General features: G+C 41.7%; 1 protein-coding gene across 2 annotated transcripts in view; it reads right to left on the bottom strand.

Annotated features, from left to right (window-relative positions):
• Positions 1-1,054: 1,054 nt before the first annotated feature.
• LOC139458183 (cell adhesion molecule Dscam1-like) overlaps positions 1,055-19,342 on the bottom strand; it is a 137,610-nt gene continuing 119,322 nt past the window's right edge. The window contains exons 29-40 of one of the 2 annotated variants that reach the window (XM_071239517.1): positions 18,571-18,746; positions 17,622-17,742; positions 16,925-17,086; positions 14,320-14,562; positions 11,993-12,138; positions 11,212-11,344; positions 9,833-9,949; positions 8,569-8,817; positions 8,306-8,477; positions 6,730-6,881; positions 5,315-5,483; positions 1,055-3,404 (exon numbers count right to left, since the gene is read on the bottom strand). In XM_071239517.1, coding sequence (XP_071095618.1) covers positions 3,305-3,404; positions 5,315-5,483; positions 6,730-6,881; positions 8,306-8,477; positions 8,569-8,817; positions 9,833-9,949; positions 11,212-11,344; positions 11,993-12,138; positions 14,320-14,562; positions 16,925-17,086; positions 17,622-17,742; positions 18,571-18,746 — 1,940 coding nt within the window. In that variant the 3' untranslated portion in view covers positions 1,055-3,304. The remainder of the gene's footprint in view (positions 3,405-5,314; positions 5,484-6,729; positions 6,882-8,305; positions 8,478-8,568; positions 8,818-9,832; positions 9,950-11,211; positions 11,345-11,992; positions 12,139-14,319; positions 14,563-16,924; positions 17,087-17,621; positions 17,743-18,570; positions 18,747-19,342) is intronic. The other variant, XM_071239518.1, reaches the window with a different exon arrangement.

Below are 19,342 nucleotides of genomic sequence, written 5' to 3'. Positions count from 1 at the left end.
TGTAGATATCGCTTGATCTCATCAAAGTGACATCTCCCGTTGGAGCCAGTTTTGGATGATAAATTAGATTTGATCTATTTCTACATGTTCCCTTATTTCCTTCCATCAGTATAGAACTTTTTTAGGTGAAAGAAGAGAATTTTAGTATTAATACATACTTGTGCATGCTTCCCGTAGCATCCTAGTGCGGCGTTGAAAACACGTCATGTCTATATACATGTATACTCACCAGCAACAAATCATCACTATAATACATCACAATATAACCAACAAGTAGAGGCTGCCTACTAGAGCCATCGAGCTTTGTGATTGGTTAATATGTTGCATTGCAAATTGAACTGACCAATCGGAAATGTTGTGACAGAGATCCAACAAAATATACAACTTTAAGGCAGCCAGTTTGCGGACTTGGAAAATCCGTAGTTATTTCAATAAATACACAGTTCCCACCAATCATGCTGTAGGGTTCTCCAAATAAAATAGTGTAATTTTGACATAGAAATACTAGCTGGCATCCTCGTCGCGAATGTGTATTTCTTTGACAATACTATAGGACTCTGTTTAAACTTACCACACCACCAACTTCTGATTGATAGAAAAACAGCTGGGAACGCCATATCTCACGGTTCATGATCAGTCAGTGATTATTATGTGTAGACCTACTTAATTAGCATTCAAAGCACCAAGTCAGTAATCAGATGGCCCAAATAACAAGTTTGGACCGATAGAATTTCTGAACATATTTCCGGCTTTTTCTTACTCTAGTCAACTGGCGATCTGCATATGTTCTGTGTCCAAGGGGACAATATGCAGCATGGCGATAGCACATGATTAGGTATCAGTACTGTAATGGAATGATGGATTTTCTGCTTGATTTAAAACAAATTATAAATATAGCTGAGTGTTGCTGTATCATAATTATATAAGGAATATAAATAACTATTATGCAAACCTTTTGTGAGTATAATACATACCGTATTCGACGTAATAAGCACCCCGCTCTAATAAGCGCCAACAGAGATATTTGCTAATATATTGGTTAGCGAAGAATACAAATTAGCACCCCTTCCGATTGATCAATGTACACAAGACTTATTTATTCGCGTATAATACGCACTCGTGTGTTATATGCACCCTTAATTACAGGCAATTAAATTCTGGAAAAATATATCTGTTGTATATAAACATTTCAGGCTGTCAGCATAAACCACGAAATTTATCTTTCAACTGTTTTTTTTCGACAAAATAATATTGTAATAAGAGCCCCTATTTCTAATTTTGAGAGCGCCCTGGGCACTTATTACGTCGAATACGGTAAGTAAAATCTCAGCATACCTAGCTAGTACAGGTACAATCCTAGATCATCGGGGGGACAGTGTATCAATTGTCCCGAGCTTCATATTAACAGAAATCTGTCTTGGTGTTTGGATGAGCCATAATTCGGCCTGAACGTCCCATTAGGATCTTACTTATCAGTTGACTGTTCATTAGACCCCGAGATGTAGTTTTCCCAGCTGCCACAGCTACACTCATACACTCCACGTTAACGAACGGAAAATGTCCAAACTCCCATATTCAAAAGCCATGTACATGGACATGATATTCATCAAGACTCCCATCAGTTAGTCAAATTCCACTCCACTTTTGTCGAGCTCCGCTCCGTAAACAGAGTCCTACGGTAGAGGTCAGTTCTCCCCATGTTTCGTATAGCTGCATATTGAAAACACCTGCTCAAAGGACACTCGCTTTGTATAATGAATACACACACTGAAGCATAAAGTGTGAGGTCATGCTCACGGCAGAGATCAGAATATATTGCGGACCTGGAGAGATGTAGTTCTCATGTTGTACAAGTTCATCTTGGAAATTGTCAAGTTTTCAAAAAGTTTGTCACATGTCTTCATTGGTTTTTTTATGATTTTGTACAAATTCTCACTTTAACTTGTACATTTCCACCACACAGTCTTTATCGTTTTATGATTTTGTACATTTTTCTATAAACCTGTACAGTTTTCACTGTCATACAGATTTTCACTGTCGTACAGATTTTCACTGTCGTACAGATTTTCACTAATTGTACAGTTTTGAAAGTCTGTACGGCTAAAACATCTGTTTTCTATAAGATAAAGTTTTCCTTTATAAAACTGTACAGTTTTCAGCTACTGTTTCATGCAGAGAAGACAACCATGTGGTACAGAAGGATTCTGGCATGGACTAGATTCTGGATAAAAAAATTCTTCACACACAATGCAAATATTGCAGATTATTTGTAGGAGTGCAGGACTGCACTCAAGACAACACATTGGACTATCAACCTCGTTCCCGTCCTCCGCGATGCGACGCGACGCGACGTGCCCTGGTCCCCCGTCACAGAACACCAGCACACAACATTCACAACTGAAGCGTGGGTCGACACACGTGTCCGTAGTCCCTCCTCAGCACAAACACCTACAGCAGTGCACACAACCTGCCCACAACACACAACAACCAGCACCACACAGGGCACATCGACTCGCACTCAAGTCCTTTTAGGCATTGTGAACGTTTTTGGGGGAATCGGGTTCCGTTAGGGAAGAATCCTTCAATCCATGATAAGTGCACGAATGAGATCAGGTCGACTGATCTGGTGGAGAATATCGAATGTGGCGTGCACTGGTCGCATCAACTTGGCAGAAATGAAAACGTATTTCTGGTTGTTGTATGATGATATTGAAATATATCGCGTTAGTGGCGTTCTGAAATATTTTTGTAGCCATGGCCACAACTTGAGGTCCACTTTGTATGATATATTGGGTGAAACTATATCACACATAGTGTCCTGCTATCGTCTATAGTTTTGAAATGGCCAGCCGTTTCACACCATACTGATCCCCATGGCAACAAGTCACTTCCGTATCCTTGGCATCTGCTGAACTTGTCAGCTTCTGGCGTTTGGATAAGGAAATGCAAACAGCACATAATATCCTTTCAAACATAAATGGGATGTTAGTGAATTGGATTTCACTCCAGAATTTTGGCAAAATTTAGTCCTCCTGAACGGGTGTCCTTCACATATTGTCTGTATCCCATGAATTGCACTGTTGTATTGACATATGAAGTCGTGTTGTACACCTCACACTATTGTGAAGTGTTGTATTGACATCAGGTCCTGTTGTACAGATCACACTATTGTGAAGTGTTGTATTGACATCAGGTCCTGTTGTACAGATCACACTATTGTGAAGTGTTGTATTGACATCGGGTCCTGTTGGACAGATCACACTATTGTGAAGTGTTGTATTGACATCGGGTCCTGTTGGACAGATCACACTATTGTGAAGTCTTCTGTGTAGCCTTTGTCACCCTTGCTGTCTTTGTGTCGGATCTGGCCGTCGGATTCAGACTCGGGCACGGGACGGTAGTGTCTGCAACAGAAACGCATCATAGAATGTCTTGCAGCTATCTCATTACTGTTCAGCCTATCCACATTTCAATCACTCAAAAATAATTTATTTTTACAAGTAATGTCTCCCAGCCAAACTCCATCCTATGCAACACGTCCATTTCCCAAACTTGCTTACTTGCTTTCAGTCTTTTCCATCTAAGCCACCCACCCATCCATCCCAAATTTCACACACACACACACACACACTAACACACACTCACACACTCACACACACACACTAACACACACACACACACACACACACACACACACACACACACACACACACACTAACACACTCACACACACACACACACACACACACACACACACACACACACACACACACACTAACACTAACACACACTCACACACACTAACACACACACTAACACACAAACACACACTAACACACACACTAACACACACACACACTAACACTAACACACACTAACACACACACACTAACACACACACACACACTAACACACACACACTAACACACACACACTAACACACACACTAACACACTAACACTAACACACTATCCAATCCACACACCCATCCACTATCAACGTACAAGGAAAGTATGATTCTCCATCCACCCATACACATCCATCCACTATCCAATCAATCCTCCCATACACACACCCATCCACTATCCACACACATCCAATCCACCCATCCATACACAATCACACATCAATCCATCCACTCACCCAAACACACACACACATCCAATCCACTCACACATCCATCCATTAATCCAATCCACCCATCCATTAATCCATTGACCTATCCATCCACTCACCCATCTAACCATTACCCACTTGTTTAATCCACTCACCCATGCATCCAATCCACTTAACCATCCATCCATTAATCCATTTACCCATCCATCCATTGACCCATCTAACCATTACCCACCTGTTTAATCCACTCACCCATGCATCCAATCCTCTTAACCATCCATCCAGTAATCCAATCCACCCATCCATTAATCTGTTCACCAATCCATGCACCGACCAATCTAACCATTAACTACCTGTTTAATCCACTCACCCATCCATCCAATCCACTTACCCACCTATCCATTAATCCAATCCACCCATCCTTACTTCAATTTCTTTCATTTGTTACAGGTTCACCCTCACCCCTCCGATGCTGTCCCTCACCCCTTCCATGCTGTCCGGGGCAACTGTCAAGTAGCTACAGAGTTGCCATCCACATAATGTTTGTTTGTTTGTTGTTTAACACCACACTCAGCAATATTCTATCAAAATGACTGTGGTCTGTAAATAATTGAGTCTGGACCAGACAATCCAGTGATTCACATCATGAGCCTCGATCTACGCAATTTGGATGACATGCATCAACCAAGTCAGCAAACCCGACCACCTGATCCAATTAGTCGCCTCTTACGGCAAGCATAGTCCCATGTTACAGTAAGCATGGGTTGCTGAAGAACTATTCTCTACCCGGACCATCACAGGTCCTGAAGGGGTAGTTGTCTACATGGAAATGTCACTTGCCTCCTTTCCTGAGTGAGTGAGTTGGGTTTAACGCTGCTTTTAACAGCATTCCAGTTATATCACAGCGTGTCAGCTTAATGTGGGAGGAAAGCCCGAAGTGATGCGAGTCATCTCAGACGTTTACCACTTCGGTGAAACCCCCGAGCACGGGTATGGTGCTGACAAACCTAGAAACATAAATGGGGCGAACGGGGATTCGAACCCACAATCATAGGTTTCTGGCGTGTCCAAGGGACGCAACTCTGCACAGCGAATTGCGGCGCCTTAGATGACTCGGCCACCAATGCCCCCTCCTTCCTGAATGTTGCTAGTGCCACCAAGGCTTGTGGACTAGTTAGGATCCCTGCTGGAGACGCACCTGTCAAGTAAGCTGACCCTCTCCTCCTCTTCCTCCTCCTGGGGGCTGCTGAGACTGGGCTGGGCGAGGGACATGACCAACGGCTTGTTCTCGTCCGTCCCCGGGGTTTGCAGGCTCACGTCATACTTCACCTTGGAGTGAGGTGTGCCTCGACCCCCTGAAGAACAACCTTCAAACAATGGAACATCTCATAGTCAAGCATGTCTCACAGTCAAGCACGTCTCACAGTCAAGCATGTCACGCAGTCAAGCACAATCAACAAGAGCAAAAGGGATAAAAAGAGAAGGGTTGTTATTGAGTGAAGCGGCCATAACATGTTGTCTCTAAACGGAAGGGCCACTCAGCAATATTCCAGCTATATAACCGTGGTCTGTAAATAATCGAGTCTGGACCAGACAATCCAGTGATTGATATCATGAGCATCGATCCGCGCAATTGGGATCGATGACATGTATCAACCAAGTCAGCGAGCCTGACCATCCGATCCCGTTAGTCGCCTTTTATGACAAGCATAGTTGCCTTTTACAGCAAGCATGGGTTGCTGAAGACCTATTCTAGCCCGGATCTTCACGGGTTGACAAAACATTGACTGAATCATGTTTAGCACCTGCAAAATTATGTTCATCTGTGACAAGGTGACCTGAATTACACTGATAGCAGAACAAATAGAGAGAAAAGGACATTATTATTTATTTTTACATAGCACTGAATGTAATTTAAAACTCTGAGCATTGAGAAAATAACACTAAATTTAAATACAGTAGAACACGGATATAACGAACTACAAGAACCAGGACCAGAGAAATCAGTTCTTTATATCCGTTGTTTTATACACGTTTTCGCTCAGAAACATCCGCCATCTTGGATAACACAAAAGACAATACAAGTAATTGCGGTGTTACACGTGAAATCTTCATGGCCTAATTTCACTGCAAGTTCGTCAGCTTTGGTCTTCTTAGTTTTTATGCCAGCATTAATAATTCTCAATTTCATGTCTAAACTGATAGCTTTCCTCTTATTATGTATGATAGCATATGCAAGTGAACTGACACTTGCACACAATCTCGTAAAATGTATATGTTCAATGTTTGTTTTACAGACAAGATTACACTGAATGAGATTTCTCAGTTCGCTATACATGTCACTAATATAGTGATAGATGGGCTTGTCGGTGATCAGATATCAGTTCGCTGTATCCGTTAGTTTGCTGTAGAGAGTTCTTTATATACGTAGATTTTAAATGATATTATATAGGCGATAAATTCGGGGATTTTTTAACAGTTCATTGTATCCGTTTGTTCGCTATATCCGGGTTCTACTGTATTCCCAATTCTGAACAAAAACTTGGCTGTCAATGGTCCCTCTGTTACAAATGCAAGATAAATCCATGCAATGTTGATGAGAAAGCGCCTCACCTCTCCTCTTGGTGCCCTTGGTGGCGTAGCCCTCTGCAGGGTAGTGACCGTAGGCCTCGGGGGGGCTGTCGGAGTGAGGGGAGTCGCGGCCAGCAAAGGAATACGTCACCTCCTCACTGTTTGTGCTGGTTGTACTAGTCCGACTCTGCGTTCTGCAACATTCATACCATCAGTGTGGAGCATTTGTTTATATCACTTGGTTTTCTATCTATAATATCGCTTGAATATATCATTTATATTACTGAATATATCAATTACATCACTGAATATATCATTTATATTACTGAATATATCATTTATATTACTGAATATATCATTTATAAATATTACTTAAATGTACCATTTATATCGCTCGAATATATCATTTAAATCACTGAATATATCAATTACATCACTGAATATATCATTTATATTACTTAAATATATCATTTATATCACTCGAAATTATCATTTATATCACTTGAATATCATTAATATCACTGAATATATCATTTACATCACTGAATATATCATTTATATTACTTAAATATACCATTTATATCACTCGAATATATCAATTATATCACGGAATATATCATTTATATTACTTAGATATATCATTTATATCACTCAAAATTATCATTAATATCACTTGAATATATCATTTATATCACTGAATATATTTATGGTATTTGAATATATCATTTATATAAATTGTTTGTATCATATATATCACTTAAATATATCATTTATATCACTGCACATATTTAGATTACTTGAATATATCATTTATATCACTGAACATATCATTTAGAATACTTGAATATATCATTTATATCACTGAACATATCATTTAGATTACTTGAATATATCATTTATATCACTGAACAAATCATTTAGAATACTTGAAAATATCATTTATATCACTGAATATATCATTTATATCACTGAATATATCATTTATATCCCTGAATATATCATTTATATCCCTGAATATATCATTTATATCCCTGAATATATCATTTATAGTACTTGTTTGTATCCGTCCCTGGGGTTTGTATCACTTGTATCTCTTGTATCACTTGTTTATATAATTTATATCATTTTCATTGAAAATGCCTACATTGGAAAATCTTAAGGGCACATTGCTATAATGTCATACACAATGAAACACTATGAACAAGATGTCTACAAGGCTACCATGGAAAATGTTCTTCAAATTTATTTATATATTTATTTTTAAAGCCACCTTACACAATTTCAGTTAAGAGTCAAGTCTATTGACTAAACTTTTACATAAAATATGTAAGGATAGTAGCAAGCTTAAGCTGAAAACTGTCAGTATTCTGATTGTAGGGTAACTCTTGATTCTTTGTCACCAGTCTGTTATCATTGTAGCGGCCATAAAATATATTTCCGAGTCCCGTGATGGGATTCAAACCAAGGACCTTCTGATCAGAGGTCGGAAGCCTTGTCCACATGACCAAAGAGGTTAACCCCGTCAGCAAGCTGACAATGTAAGGATGTCATCTGTGGGATGCCTCCACGCCCTGCTACATCAGGGTGAAGGCAAATGGTTCTGCAACAATCAACCCACCTGGGAACAAATGAAGTGCCCATCTGTCTCTTGCTGACTATCTGGCCCCTCTGTTTCCCCCGGTTACGCCCTCTCATCCTCCGTGGGGGACTCCGATGCTCGTGGGACTCCCCACCCTCGCACTCCGTCGTGTCACTCTCCATCTCCATCCGATGCTGCCGCCGCCTCTTCTCTGAAACATCAGTATTGCCATTTAAAACATTCTCATCATACTCTTTCCAGATTGAGAGCTGATTTCAATTGTTTTCAGTGTTGAAACTCACGTTCATATGCAGGTACTTCGCAGGATGCCTCCCTCTGTTCATTAGGCTTCGGAGGCGACTGTGTAAACATGCGGATGCCCGGCTCTGTGGCTACCGAGCTGTCTGTGGGCTGCGATGAGTCATCAGGCGGGGTCTCGTACAGGATGGGCGGGGGTGGGTTTCTCCTGGCGTTCTCCAGCGCCTCCAGTAACTCGTCTCTACTGGACGACACGGTCGTCACGCTGGAGATGACACTGTGCCGTTGACTACCTGGAACACAGACAGAGGTGCTGAGGAGGGTCAGCATCATGTTTGTTTGTTTAACTCATCAATAGTCCAGCTATATGATGGCAGCCTGTAAATAATCAAGTCTGGACCAGTGTGTGAGTGAGGTGGGTTTAACACCGGCGTGTCAGCTTAATGTGGGAGGAAAGCCCGAAGTGATGCAAGTCTCAGACGTTTACCACTTTGGTGAAACCCACGAGCACGGGTATGGTGCTGACAAACCTAAGACATATAATCGGGGTGAACCAGGGTTGGAACCCACAATCATAGGTTTCTGGCGTCCCCAAGGGATGCAATTCTGCACTTGAATCGCGGCGCCTTAGATGACTGGGCCACAATGCATACAGATAATTAGATAAAACGTTGTGTGGGATGGGGTCTAGTTATTCCAATTTTGTCAAAAATAATAGCTTTATGATATCACAAAAATAGAACATATAGAGAATCTCACCTGAGTGCCTTTTGATATCAAATATATCAACACGAGTTGATAAAAGTGAAAAAACTTCGAGACTTGCCAAAGAGTTTTTCAACTTCTATCAACGAGTGTTGATATATTCGAAATCAAAAGACATGATGGTGAGATTTTATTTATCATCCAACATCATTCTTCCAACTTTTTCTGTTTGTAGACAGTAATTAGCAGTGTCTTAGTGTAAAAAGTACTGCTAATAGCTTCAGTAGCAGAGCCATTAGTGATGTCATTTGATTGTGACGTCATGGTAACCAGAAATGGGCTTTACACATTGTACCCATGTCAGGAATCGAACCCGGGTGTTCGGCGTGACGAGTGAACGCTTTAACCACTAGGCTACCCGACCGCCCCTCAGTAACACTTGAAAGACAGGGGCAGCTCAAAGGTCATATCTAGCAAATAATGTGGACAAAGGACCTGAGATTTGTCTGCAATATGTGTCATGCCAACATCAGAGAACTGAACTCTGACAGATGACCTCCAACCCTAGCACAGCAACATGCCTCCATAACAACGACCTCTTACCTTTGTCACTTGACCCTGACCCTGACTTGTAAGCACTGTGAGGTCGCGGTGGGCCCTGCGTAAAGAGTGCATGGATCTGATCGGCACTGGCATACTTCCGGGGACTTAAAATAATACCTGCAACATTCATCACACTCAATTATCATCCAACATTAAAAAATACCAAATCATTCATACAGATTCAGCCATTGTCAAACCCTGAAAGGCTTAATTTGAATATTCTCAAATCTCCATCATACATTCCATCATTTATTTTATGTTTATTTTAAAAGTTTATTTCTTTAATGTTAGATTAATTTACACATGAATAAAGATATTGGTTAACCTAAACCCAATCTGACATTTCAGACCTGGATAGGTAGGTGACAAAAGGTTTGTGGATGAAAACATCAGAGAAAAATCTAATATGAATCCATTTAACAGTTATACTCATTAGCAATTTGCTGTTCATAAAAACGTAATGTGAATAAATCAATTAAAAAATAAATATTTGCTACTTTCATGACTAAGGTCATGGGTCAACCTCAGTTTAATTAACTGTGAAATGAAATTATTAAACTTGTTTTCGGTGAGTTGGTCATATGGACAAACATCCTTATTTCGTATTATCTGATCCATAAATGCATAAATTACTAATGCATATACTGCTTCCTATATTACTCCTGAACCTACTGTCAGAGAATGAGTTGAGCTACGTGCAGGAAAAGCCACAGACATGAGTTGACGGAGAAAGAAATACAGTTCTCACTACTACAGTCAGGGAGTCCATGGTACAGTGAGGAAACAAGCCTCTAAGTTGAGAGAAGCAAATCTCTAATTTATGAGAAGAAACAAACCTGTAGGTTGTGAGAAGAAACAAGCCTCTAAGTTGTGAGAAGAAACAAGCCCTCTAGGTTGTGAGAAGAAACAGGCCCTCTAGGTTGTGAGAAGAAACAGGCCCTTTAGGTTGTGAGAAGAAACAAACCTGTAGGTTGTGAGAAGAAACAAACCTCTAGGTTGTGAGAAGAAACAGGCCCTCTAGGTTGTCAGAAGAAACAAACCTCTAGGTTGTGAGAAGAAACAGGCCCTCTAGGTTGTGAGAAGAAACAAACCTGTAGGTTGTGAGAAGAAACAAACCTGTAGGTTGTGAGAAGAAACAAGCCCTCTAGGTTGTGAGAAGAAACAGGCCCTCTAGGTTGTGAGAAGAAACAAACCTCTAGGTTGTGAGAAGAAACAAGCCCTCCAGGTTGTGAGAAGAAACAAACCTCTAGGTTGTGAGAAGAAACAAGCCCTCTAGGTTGTGAGAAGAAACAAACCTCTAGGTTGAGAGAAGAAACAAACCTCTAGGTTGTGAGAGGAAACAAACCTCTAGGTTGTCCTATATCCTAACAAACTCCTACCCTGATTGTCATAACCTTCTTTACTTTTAGGAGGCCGAGTGGCTGGTAGAGGTGGAGGCTCCTGCTTGCAAGCGTACTCGGCTTTCGTGTGGAAAAATGGAACATATGGCTCGGATGGTGTTGAAGACAGACCCTGAAACGATATAGAAACGTTGATGTGCAGATGATTGTACTCAGATGAGAATAGGACCAGATTAAACAGGGCACGTGGAACGATATTGGCTTATATTTTTAACACTTTTTACAAAAGTTTACATTTTACTCCAAATTTTCACAAATGTGAAATATAATCTTCATCTAAAGAAAAGTTGTTAACAATATGGTAAGAGAGGTACCAGAGGCACCGACCAGGTCCATTAGGTCTTCTCCTTATTCCAGCATGGGTTTCTGAGGACATCTTCTAACCTGGAAGCCCCACCCACGGAGGCCCAAGTGCAGAATTAAGAGTGAGTGAGTGAGTGAGCTGGGTTCAACGCTGCTTTAACAGTATTCCAGTTATATCACGGCGTGTCAGCTTAATGTGGGAGGAAAGCCCGAAGTGATGCAGGTCTAAGACGTTTACCACTTCGGTGAAACCCACGAGCACGGGTATGGTACTGACAAACCTAGAAACATAATCGGGGCGAACTGGGATTCGAACCCACAATCATAGGTTTCTGGCATGCCAAAGGGACGCAACTCTGCATAGCGAATCGCCGCGCCTTAGACGACTGGGCCACCCGTGCCTCAGCAGTATTAAGAGAGATGGTTTGTAAAGTGACCGTTTTGATTATGACCCCACCTCTCTCTGTGCAGCTGCTTTCTGTAATGCTATTTCATCCTCGTCTGAAGACTTCTGGTACAGCAAGTCCTGCTTTTTGCTAGGGGGTGCCATGACAGCCTTCATCTCGTTGAAGGTGGCATAGGGGTTGATGTTGCCTTCATCCTCTGTAGATAGAAAAACTTACATCAGAGATGTGACATGACGATGTCAGACCTAGTGTGCAGCACACGTTCCAACAGGACGGAACTGACCTAGAAGCCTAAAACAACAGAAATCTTCAATGAGATGAAAGTTATCATCCTATTATGCCAGAATCTTAGTTTTACAGGCCCCAAAATATTTTCTTTCAAAGTTAAAAAATAATCAGCTATTTCCTTGGTAGCTGAAAACAATTTTTGGGGAGCCGTGAAAATTTTCACAATGAACTCAGGATTCAAACAAGGACAAAAGTGAGCGTGTCTCACTAATACCCCCGACCTGCCTAGTGTGTCAGTAGTTTCAAATTAAATAATGGATAGGGTTAGGGTTTGAAAAATTCATAAAAAAATGGGGAAAACTAATAAAAACAATTTTTTTCTTTTGACTGCACTCCTCCATATGAACCTTGGTATAACTATATACTATATATATAATAATGGTAAGCTTCCATTGAGTTAGTGAGTGAGTGAGTATGGTTTCACGCCGCTTTTAGCAATATTCCAGCAATATCACAGCGGGGGACACCAGAAATGGGCTTCACACATTGAACCCATGTCGGGAATCGAACCCAGGTCTTCGGCATGACGAGTGAACACTTTAACCACTAGGCTACCCGACCGCCCCAGCTTCCATTGAAAAGAATGGTTGCTTGGTATGCACAAGGCAGCACATATATTTTTTGAGAAGTCAAGAAATAATTTTGGCCACATCAGGTTTTGATGTGATGACTTCACAGGTGACCATTATAAATTATTGTTGCCAACCAAACAGCTGCATTGGTAAAGAAACATGAACAAATTTTCTGCTCGTTTTTTCACACACCAATTTCAATTACATATTATTGGTGTGTATGTATGGCAGAGCTACAGATAAGCAGTGTATTTGCGTAAAATACATCCCCCAAAAATATTCAAAACCCAATTACTTTCAATTAACTTGCGTACAGAAACGCATGCATTAAATAAAAAAATCAAATGTATAAAAACAGTTCGTGGAAATACCCAATGAAGTTTTTTCAGCATGCATACGAAGGAGCTAATTTCCAAAATACAATTACAAGCTAATTTACTTTCCGAGTCAAGCCTATATACTAAGAACAGTGATATACATCTAAAACATTATTTCATTTTTTATAAATCTTAAAATGTTCACTAATTTAGGGAAAAACCTGAAAGAGTGATGAACAGATGAGTGAAAAAATATTGGTTACCAAATGAAAAATATAATAACCCAATTAAAATAGAAACCCTAGAGTAAAAATTCAAATGCTTAAAAAGTTATCTGGAGCTCTGTACGATTAAGTTGAATAAAGTCGACCTAGTGTTACATTGCACATAACAAACATGTAACCTACTGATTTATCCTAAGTTTAAAGTACTAGAGGGATTCACATTATTTCAGACAGACTTAATATTGGGATGGATTACAAAAAAATATCCATGGATATGTAAGAACCTGAAATGATACACAGAGACTTTAGTTGGAAAAATGTTTTGGTTTCATTGGGGTAGATTTACTAAAATGTTAAAATATCTCCTGGGGGTGAAATTAAAGCGTCTCCAAAAGAATGCGACCGCTGGCCCCTAGCCAAAAATGACACTCAATATGAATGCGACACCCCCTCCTCTCAAGAATCAGTGGATGTTTATCTAAACAACATGTCCTCTGTCAGGTTTACAGGAGAATCCTCACCTTAATCCAACCTTACATTAATCCAATCACACACCAAATAGCACCGCTTATTAGCGCTGAGTAGAGTACTTCAGCTAAAACAATACGTGCGCGCTGGCTCGTGTCGGCCTTTGATGCAGTCGCAAAGAGCAAAGACACCGTGTTGGGTGGCGTCTGTCTGGACTTGTAGGTGTGATCAGTGATGCTGCTCAATAAACATTGATGTGGAATACATAGTTGTTTGTTTTCAGCGTATGTCTGAGTTGGTATTTCTGCTATCCAAAATGTCTTATTGTTGATGTAAATGCGATGTTTAATAATGCGAGCAAAGACCACTGGCATTTTTTCGCATTTAATTCATGCTCCCGTTAATATCAAGATTTAGAGTATCACCAGAACCACTGAATATGATGCACAGATACATCGGTGAATCAGTCTCAGAAACTACAAGGTTCTGACCACCAAGGGTGCCTCACCTGAGCGTCCATAGGAGCCATTATCACTGTTGGTCTTGCTGCTGTCGTGGATGAGCCACGAGTGGCTGTTGCCGTTCAAGTTGTCATCACTGTGTAGCGATATCAGGAGGTTCACGTTCCGTTTACTGAACTGTTCCGGTGTTGTGCTGTTACTACTGTCAAGGTCAACATTCAGACGCTTATCAAGGTCATTCATGAGAGAGGTCTCTGCTGTGATGTCCCGGCGTAAGTTAGATGCTGTTTCTGAAAAGGATTATTCCAATATGGGTTACACCGTCACATGGCTGGGCTGTGGTAGCGAGGCATGTTCATACTTTCCTATTTGGCGATGCTTTCTGTATGAGTGTTGAGTGACTGTTGACTTCAGTCACGTCAGCATAATGTTAGGGGAAAGTTCTGAGGAATGCAGGTTGTAGACTTTTACGACTTGAGTGAAACTCTCAATTAAGTAAGGTATGTTGCTGACCCACCAGGATCATAAGTAGGACCTATTGCAGGATCAGCAGATCCTAACATTCCTAGGGTACACAACTCTGCAAAGCAATTTATGGTGCCCTAAAGGCCTAGACCAATGGGCCATGCATGCCCCCATTATGAATATATAGATATTCAAAGCAATACATCTGTAATTTACTATGCTAAATATGTTAAATGGAGCAACGTAAAATGTGGGTGATTGCAATTTTCAAAAGCCTTAAAAAACATCAATACCTGCATATATCGGATTGGATATGCACAAATATTGCACTGAACCACAGACCACAGACAGGACATACCACAGACCACATGCAGGCAGACCACAGACCACATGCAGGCAGACCACAGGCAGAACATAACACACACCACAGACAGGACACACCACAGACAGGACGTACCACAGACATCACATACCACACACCACAGACAGGGCATACCACAGACCGGACATACCACAGACCAGGATATACCACAGACAGGAAACACCACCACCCACAGACTGGACATACTATAGACATACCACAAACAGCACATACCATAGCCCAGGACACACCACAGATCACAGACACACCACAGACAGGACACACCACAGACAGGACACACCACAGACAGGACATACCACAGATCACAGACAGGACACACCACAGATCACAGACAGGACACACCACAGACATCACAGACAGGACACACCACAGACATCACAGACAGGACACACCACAGACATCACAGACAGGACACACCACAGACCACAGACAGGACACACCACAGACATCACAGACCACAGACAGGACACAGCACAGACAGGACACACCACAGACCACAGACAGGACATACCACAGACAGCACATACCACAGACAGGACACAGCACAGACAGGACACACCACAGACCACAGACAGGACATACCACAGATCACAGACAGGACACACCACAGACATCACAGACCACAGACAGGACACAGCACAGACAGGACACACCACAGACCACAGACAGGACATACCACAGATCACAGACAGGACACACCACAGACAGCACATACCACAGACCAGGACACAGCACAGACAGGACACACCACAGACAGCACATACCACAGACCAGGACACAGCACAGACAGGACATAACACAGACAGGACACACCAGACATGACACAGCACAGATCACAGACAGGGCACACCACAGACATCACAGACAACAGACAGGACATACAACAGTCCACAGACATACCACAGACCAGGATATACCACAGAAAACATACAGGACAAAACACAGACAGCACATACCACACACCAGAGACATGACACACCAAATACCACAGACATAACACATACCGGGATTTACCACAAACAAGACATATAATTGACAAAGAAATACTACAAACCACATACCAGGATTTTCCCCGAGTACATCATATACCATGCATTTCCATGACAACATATACCAGTGTCCATCATATACCATGCATTTTCATGACAATATATACCGGTGTCCATCATATACCATGCATTTCTATTACCGGAGTCCATCACATGCCATGCATTTCCATGACAATATATATATACTGGTGTCCATCACATGCCATGCATTTCCATGACAATATATACCAGTGTCCATCATATAGCATGCATTCCTATTTCGGGAGTCCATCACATACCATGCATTTCCATGACAATATATACCAGTGTCCATCATATGCCATGCATTTCTATTACCGGAGTCCATCACATGCCATGCATTTCTATGACAATATATATACCGGTGTCCATCACATGCGATGCATTTCTATGACAATATATATACCGGTGTACGTCACATGCCATGCATTTCCATTACCGGAGTCCATCACATGCCATGCATTTAAATGACAATATATATACCGGTGTCGATCACATACCATGCATTTAAATGACAATAATGACCAGAGTCCATCACATACCATGCAATTCTTTGACAATATATACCGGAGTCCATGACATACCATGCAATTCTATGACAATATATACCGGAGTCCATGACATACCATGCAATTCTATGACAATATATACCCGAGTCCATGACAACATCGACCATAAGGCAACAACACCGAGTTGCAGAATGGTAGAAAATGTTGGCATACGTACTTCGTAACATACCTTTATATCGCAGTCGGTCTCGCCTCCTGCGACAATAAAGGAAGACGCCCACCCCAAATACCATGAGGAGGATGACGGCGCCACACAGCGGCACCATGATGTAGATCTTCTCATAGAACTCACTCTCCTCTTTGTGCATGACATAAATAGGGAGAATTGTACCTGCAGACAAAAACAGACAAATGAAGTCCAAATCCAAATTGAGTTTAATGCCGCTCTTAACAGTATTCCAGTCATATCACGATGTGTCAGCTTAATGTGGGAGGAAAGCCCGAAGTGATGCAGGTCTTCCATGGGTATGGTGCTGACAAACCTAGAAACATTATCAGGGCGAACCGGGATTCGAACCCACAATGATAGGTTTCTGGCATGCCCAATGGAGCAACTATGCAAAGTGAATCATGGCGCCTTAGACGACTGGGCCACCTGTGCCTCCTCTCTCATTTGAAGAGGAAACTTAGGTTCAATATTTTATGTATTATAGTCTGCAATCCTGTTTGTTTCATACGATCAGCAAAATTATTTGTAACATGCAGTCAGCAATATTGAATGTTTTATAGTCAGCAATAATAGGGATTCTAAACCAACTGCCCTTGGGTGACAAAAACGTACTTTGGTTCAAAAGTCCTTTTTTTCAACTCAGGAGTAGAGTCCCAATCATTTTTTGACATGGTGATAGCGTGATTGTGCTACTCACTGCCTGTATATGTTAGGGTGGCAAAGCGGAGTTCGCTCTCGGTGGATCCAGCGTCGCTGTGTGCCGTCACGGACATGATGTACCAGGTGGCGGGGTGGAGGTCCTGGACTGTGAACAGCGTCTGGAACACAACACACAACTCAGTACATCAATGCTGGGAGTGAAGGAGGGGGTGAATGTTGTAAATGCCCAATCAGCAATTCTTAAGCAATATCACTCCAGCCTGTATATAACCATGTCCGGGCTAGACAAACCACGGCCACCATGTCAGTCATTTTCTGGGTCACCATGTCAGTCATTGTCTGGGTCACCATGTCAGTCATTGTCTGGGTCACCATGTCAGTTATTGTCTGGACCACCATGTCAGTCATTGTCTGGGCCACCATGTCAGTTATTGTCTGGGTCACAATGTCATTCATTGTCTGGGTCACCATGTCAGTCATTGTAAACAACGAGCGAGCAAGCGAGTTGGGTTTAACGCCGCTTTTAACAGTATTCCAGTTATATCATCACGTGTAAGCTTAATGTGGGAGGAAAGCCCGAAGTGATGCAGGTCTCAGACGTTTACCGCTTCGGTGAAACCCACGAGCACGGGTATGGTGCCGACAAACCGAGACACATAATCAGGGCGAACTAGGATTCGAACCTACAATCATAGGTTTCTGGCGTGTCCAAGGGACGCAACTCTGCGCAGCAAATCACAGCGCCTAGACTGGGCCACTCGTGCCCCCATTGTAACCATGTGACTCTCATTAATTGACTTTTGCAAGCAGGAGAGTTGAGGCATTCTCTGCCCCGGGATTTCCATGGTGTTACAGCTTTCAAAAAGAACTCTATGGAAGTACCATCCATGAAAGACAATATAAGCTTGGTAAATGCCTGCATTGTATTATTGACATTCTTGCAGTGTCCTAAATTTCTTGCAGCTCGGGATTCTGGAGAAACTCACCGTGTTGGGTTTGATGCTGTTGGAGACCAGGACCCAGTGTTCATCTCCCCATACACGGTACTTCACAGAGTAGAACCTGATTGGACAGCCAGAGGTCAACCAAGTGCCAAGGTCAAGGTCAACTGAGGTGACATTGACCTCCTTCAGGAGCATGCTTTGTGGTGGTCCGATAGGGGCTGAAACAAATTGCATGAGAATCAATCAGCTGTTATTTCGTTAACATCAACGTCAAGGACAATATTGTCCCTTGCCCAAGACAACCAACCCAAAGAGTAAGTCATCCTATTGTCAGTGTAAATCTACCTTCAATATACCTTTATCTTGCATGGAGAAAGAAATGTTTTCTTTTTGCAGTGATTGCGGGATTAGGTGAGAAGCAGCTTACATACAGAATCTCACCCGAGTGTCTTTTGATATCAAATATATCAACACAAGTTGATAAAAGTGGAAAAATTCCGAGGCTTGCCGAGGATTTTTGCCACTTTTATCAACGAGTGTTGATATATTTGATATCAAAAGACACTCGGGTGAGATTTTATTTATCATCCAATATTATTCTTCCAACTTTTTCAGTTTGTAGACAGTAATAAGCAGTGTCTTAAGTGTAAAAAGTACTGCTAACAGCTTCAGTAGCAGAGCCATTAGTGATGTCATTTGATTGTGACGTCATGGTAACCAGTGACATCACAATGGTCTGCAAAGCATTGTGATGTAATTTCATTGCAGCGATATCTACAGTGTAGATATCGCTTGATTTCATCCAAGCGATATC

This window comes from Haliotis cracherodii, unplaced genomic scaffold, assembly GCF_022045235.1.
Source record: "Haliotis cracherodii isolate W230 unplaced genomic scaffold, xgHalCrac1.p SCAF_12, whole genome shotgun sequence".
Taxonomy (NCBI): Eukaryota; Metazoa; Mollusca; class Gastropoda; order Lepetellida; family Haliotidae; genus Haliotis; species Haliotis cracherodii.
The sequence above is the reverse complement of the archived record's forward strand: the minus strand, read 5'-3'. Positions and strand labels throughout refer to the sequence as shown.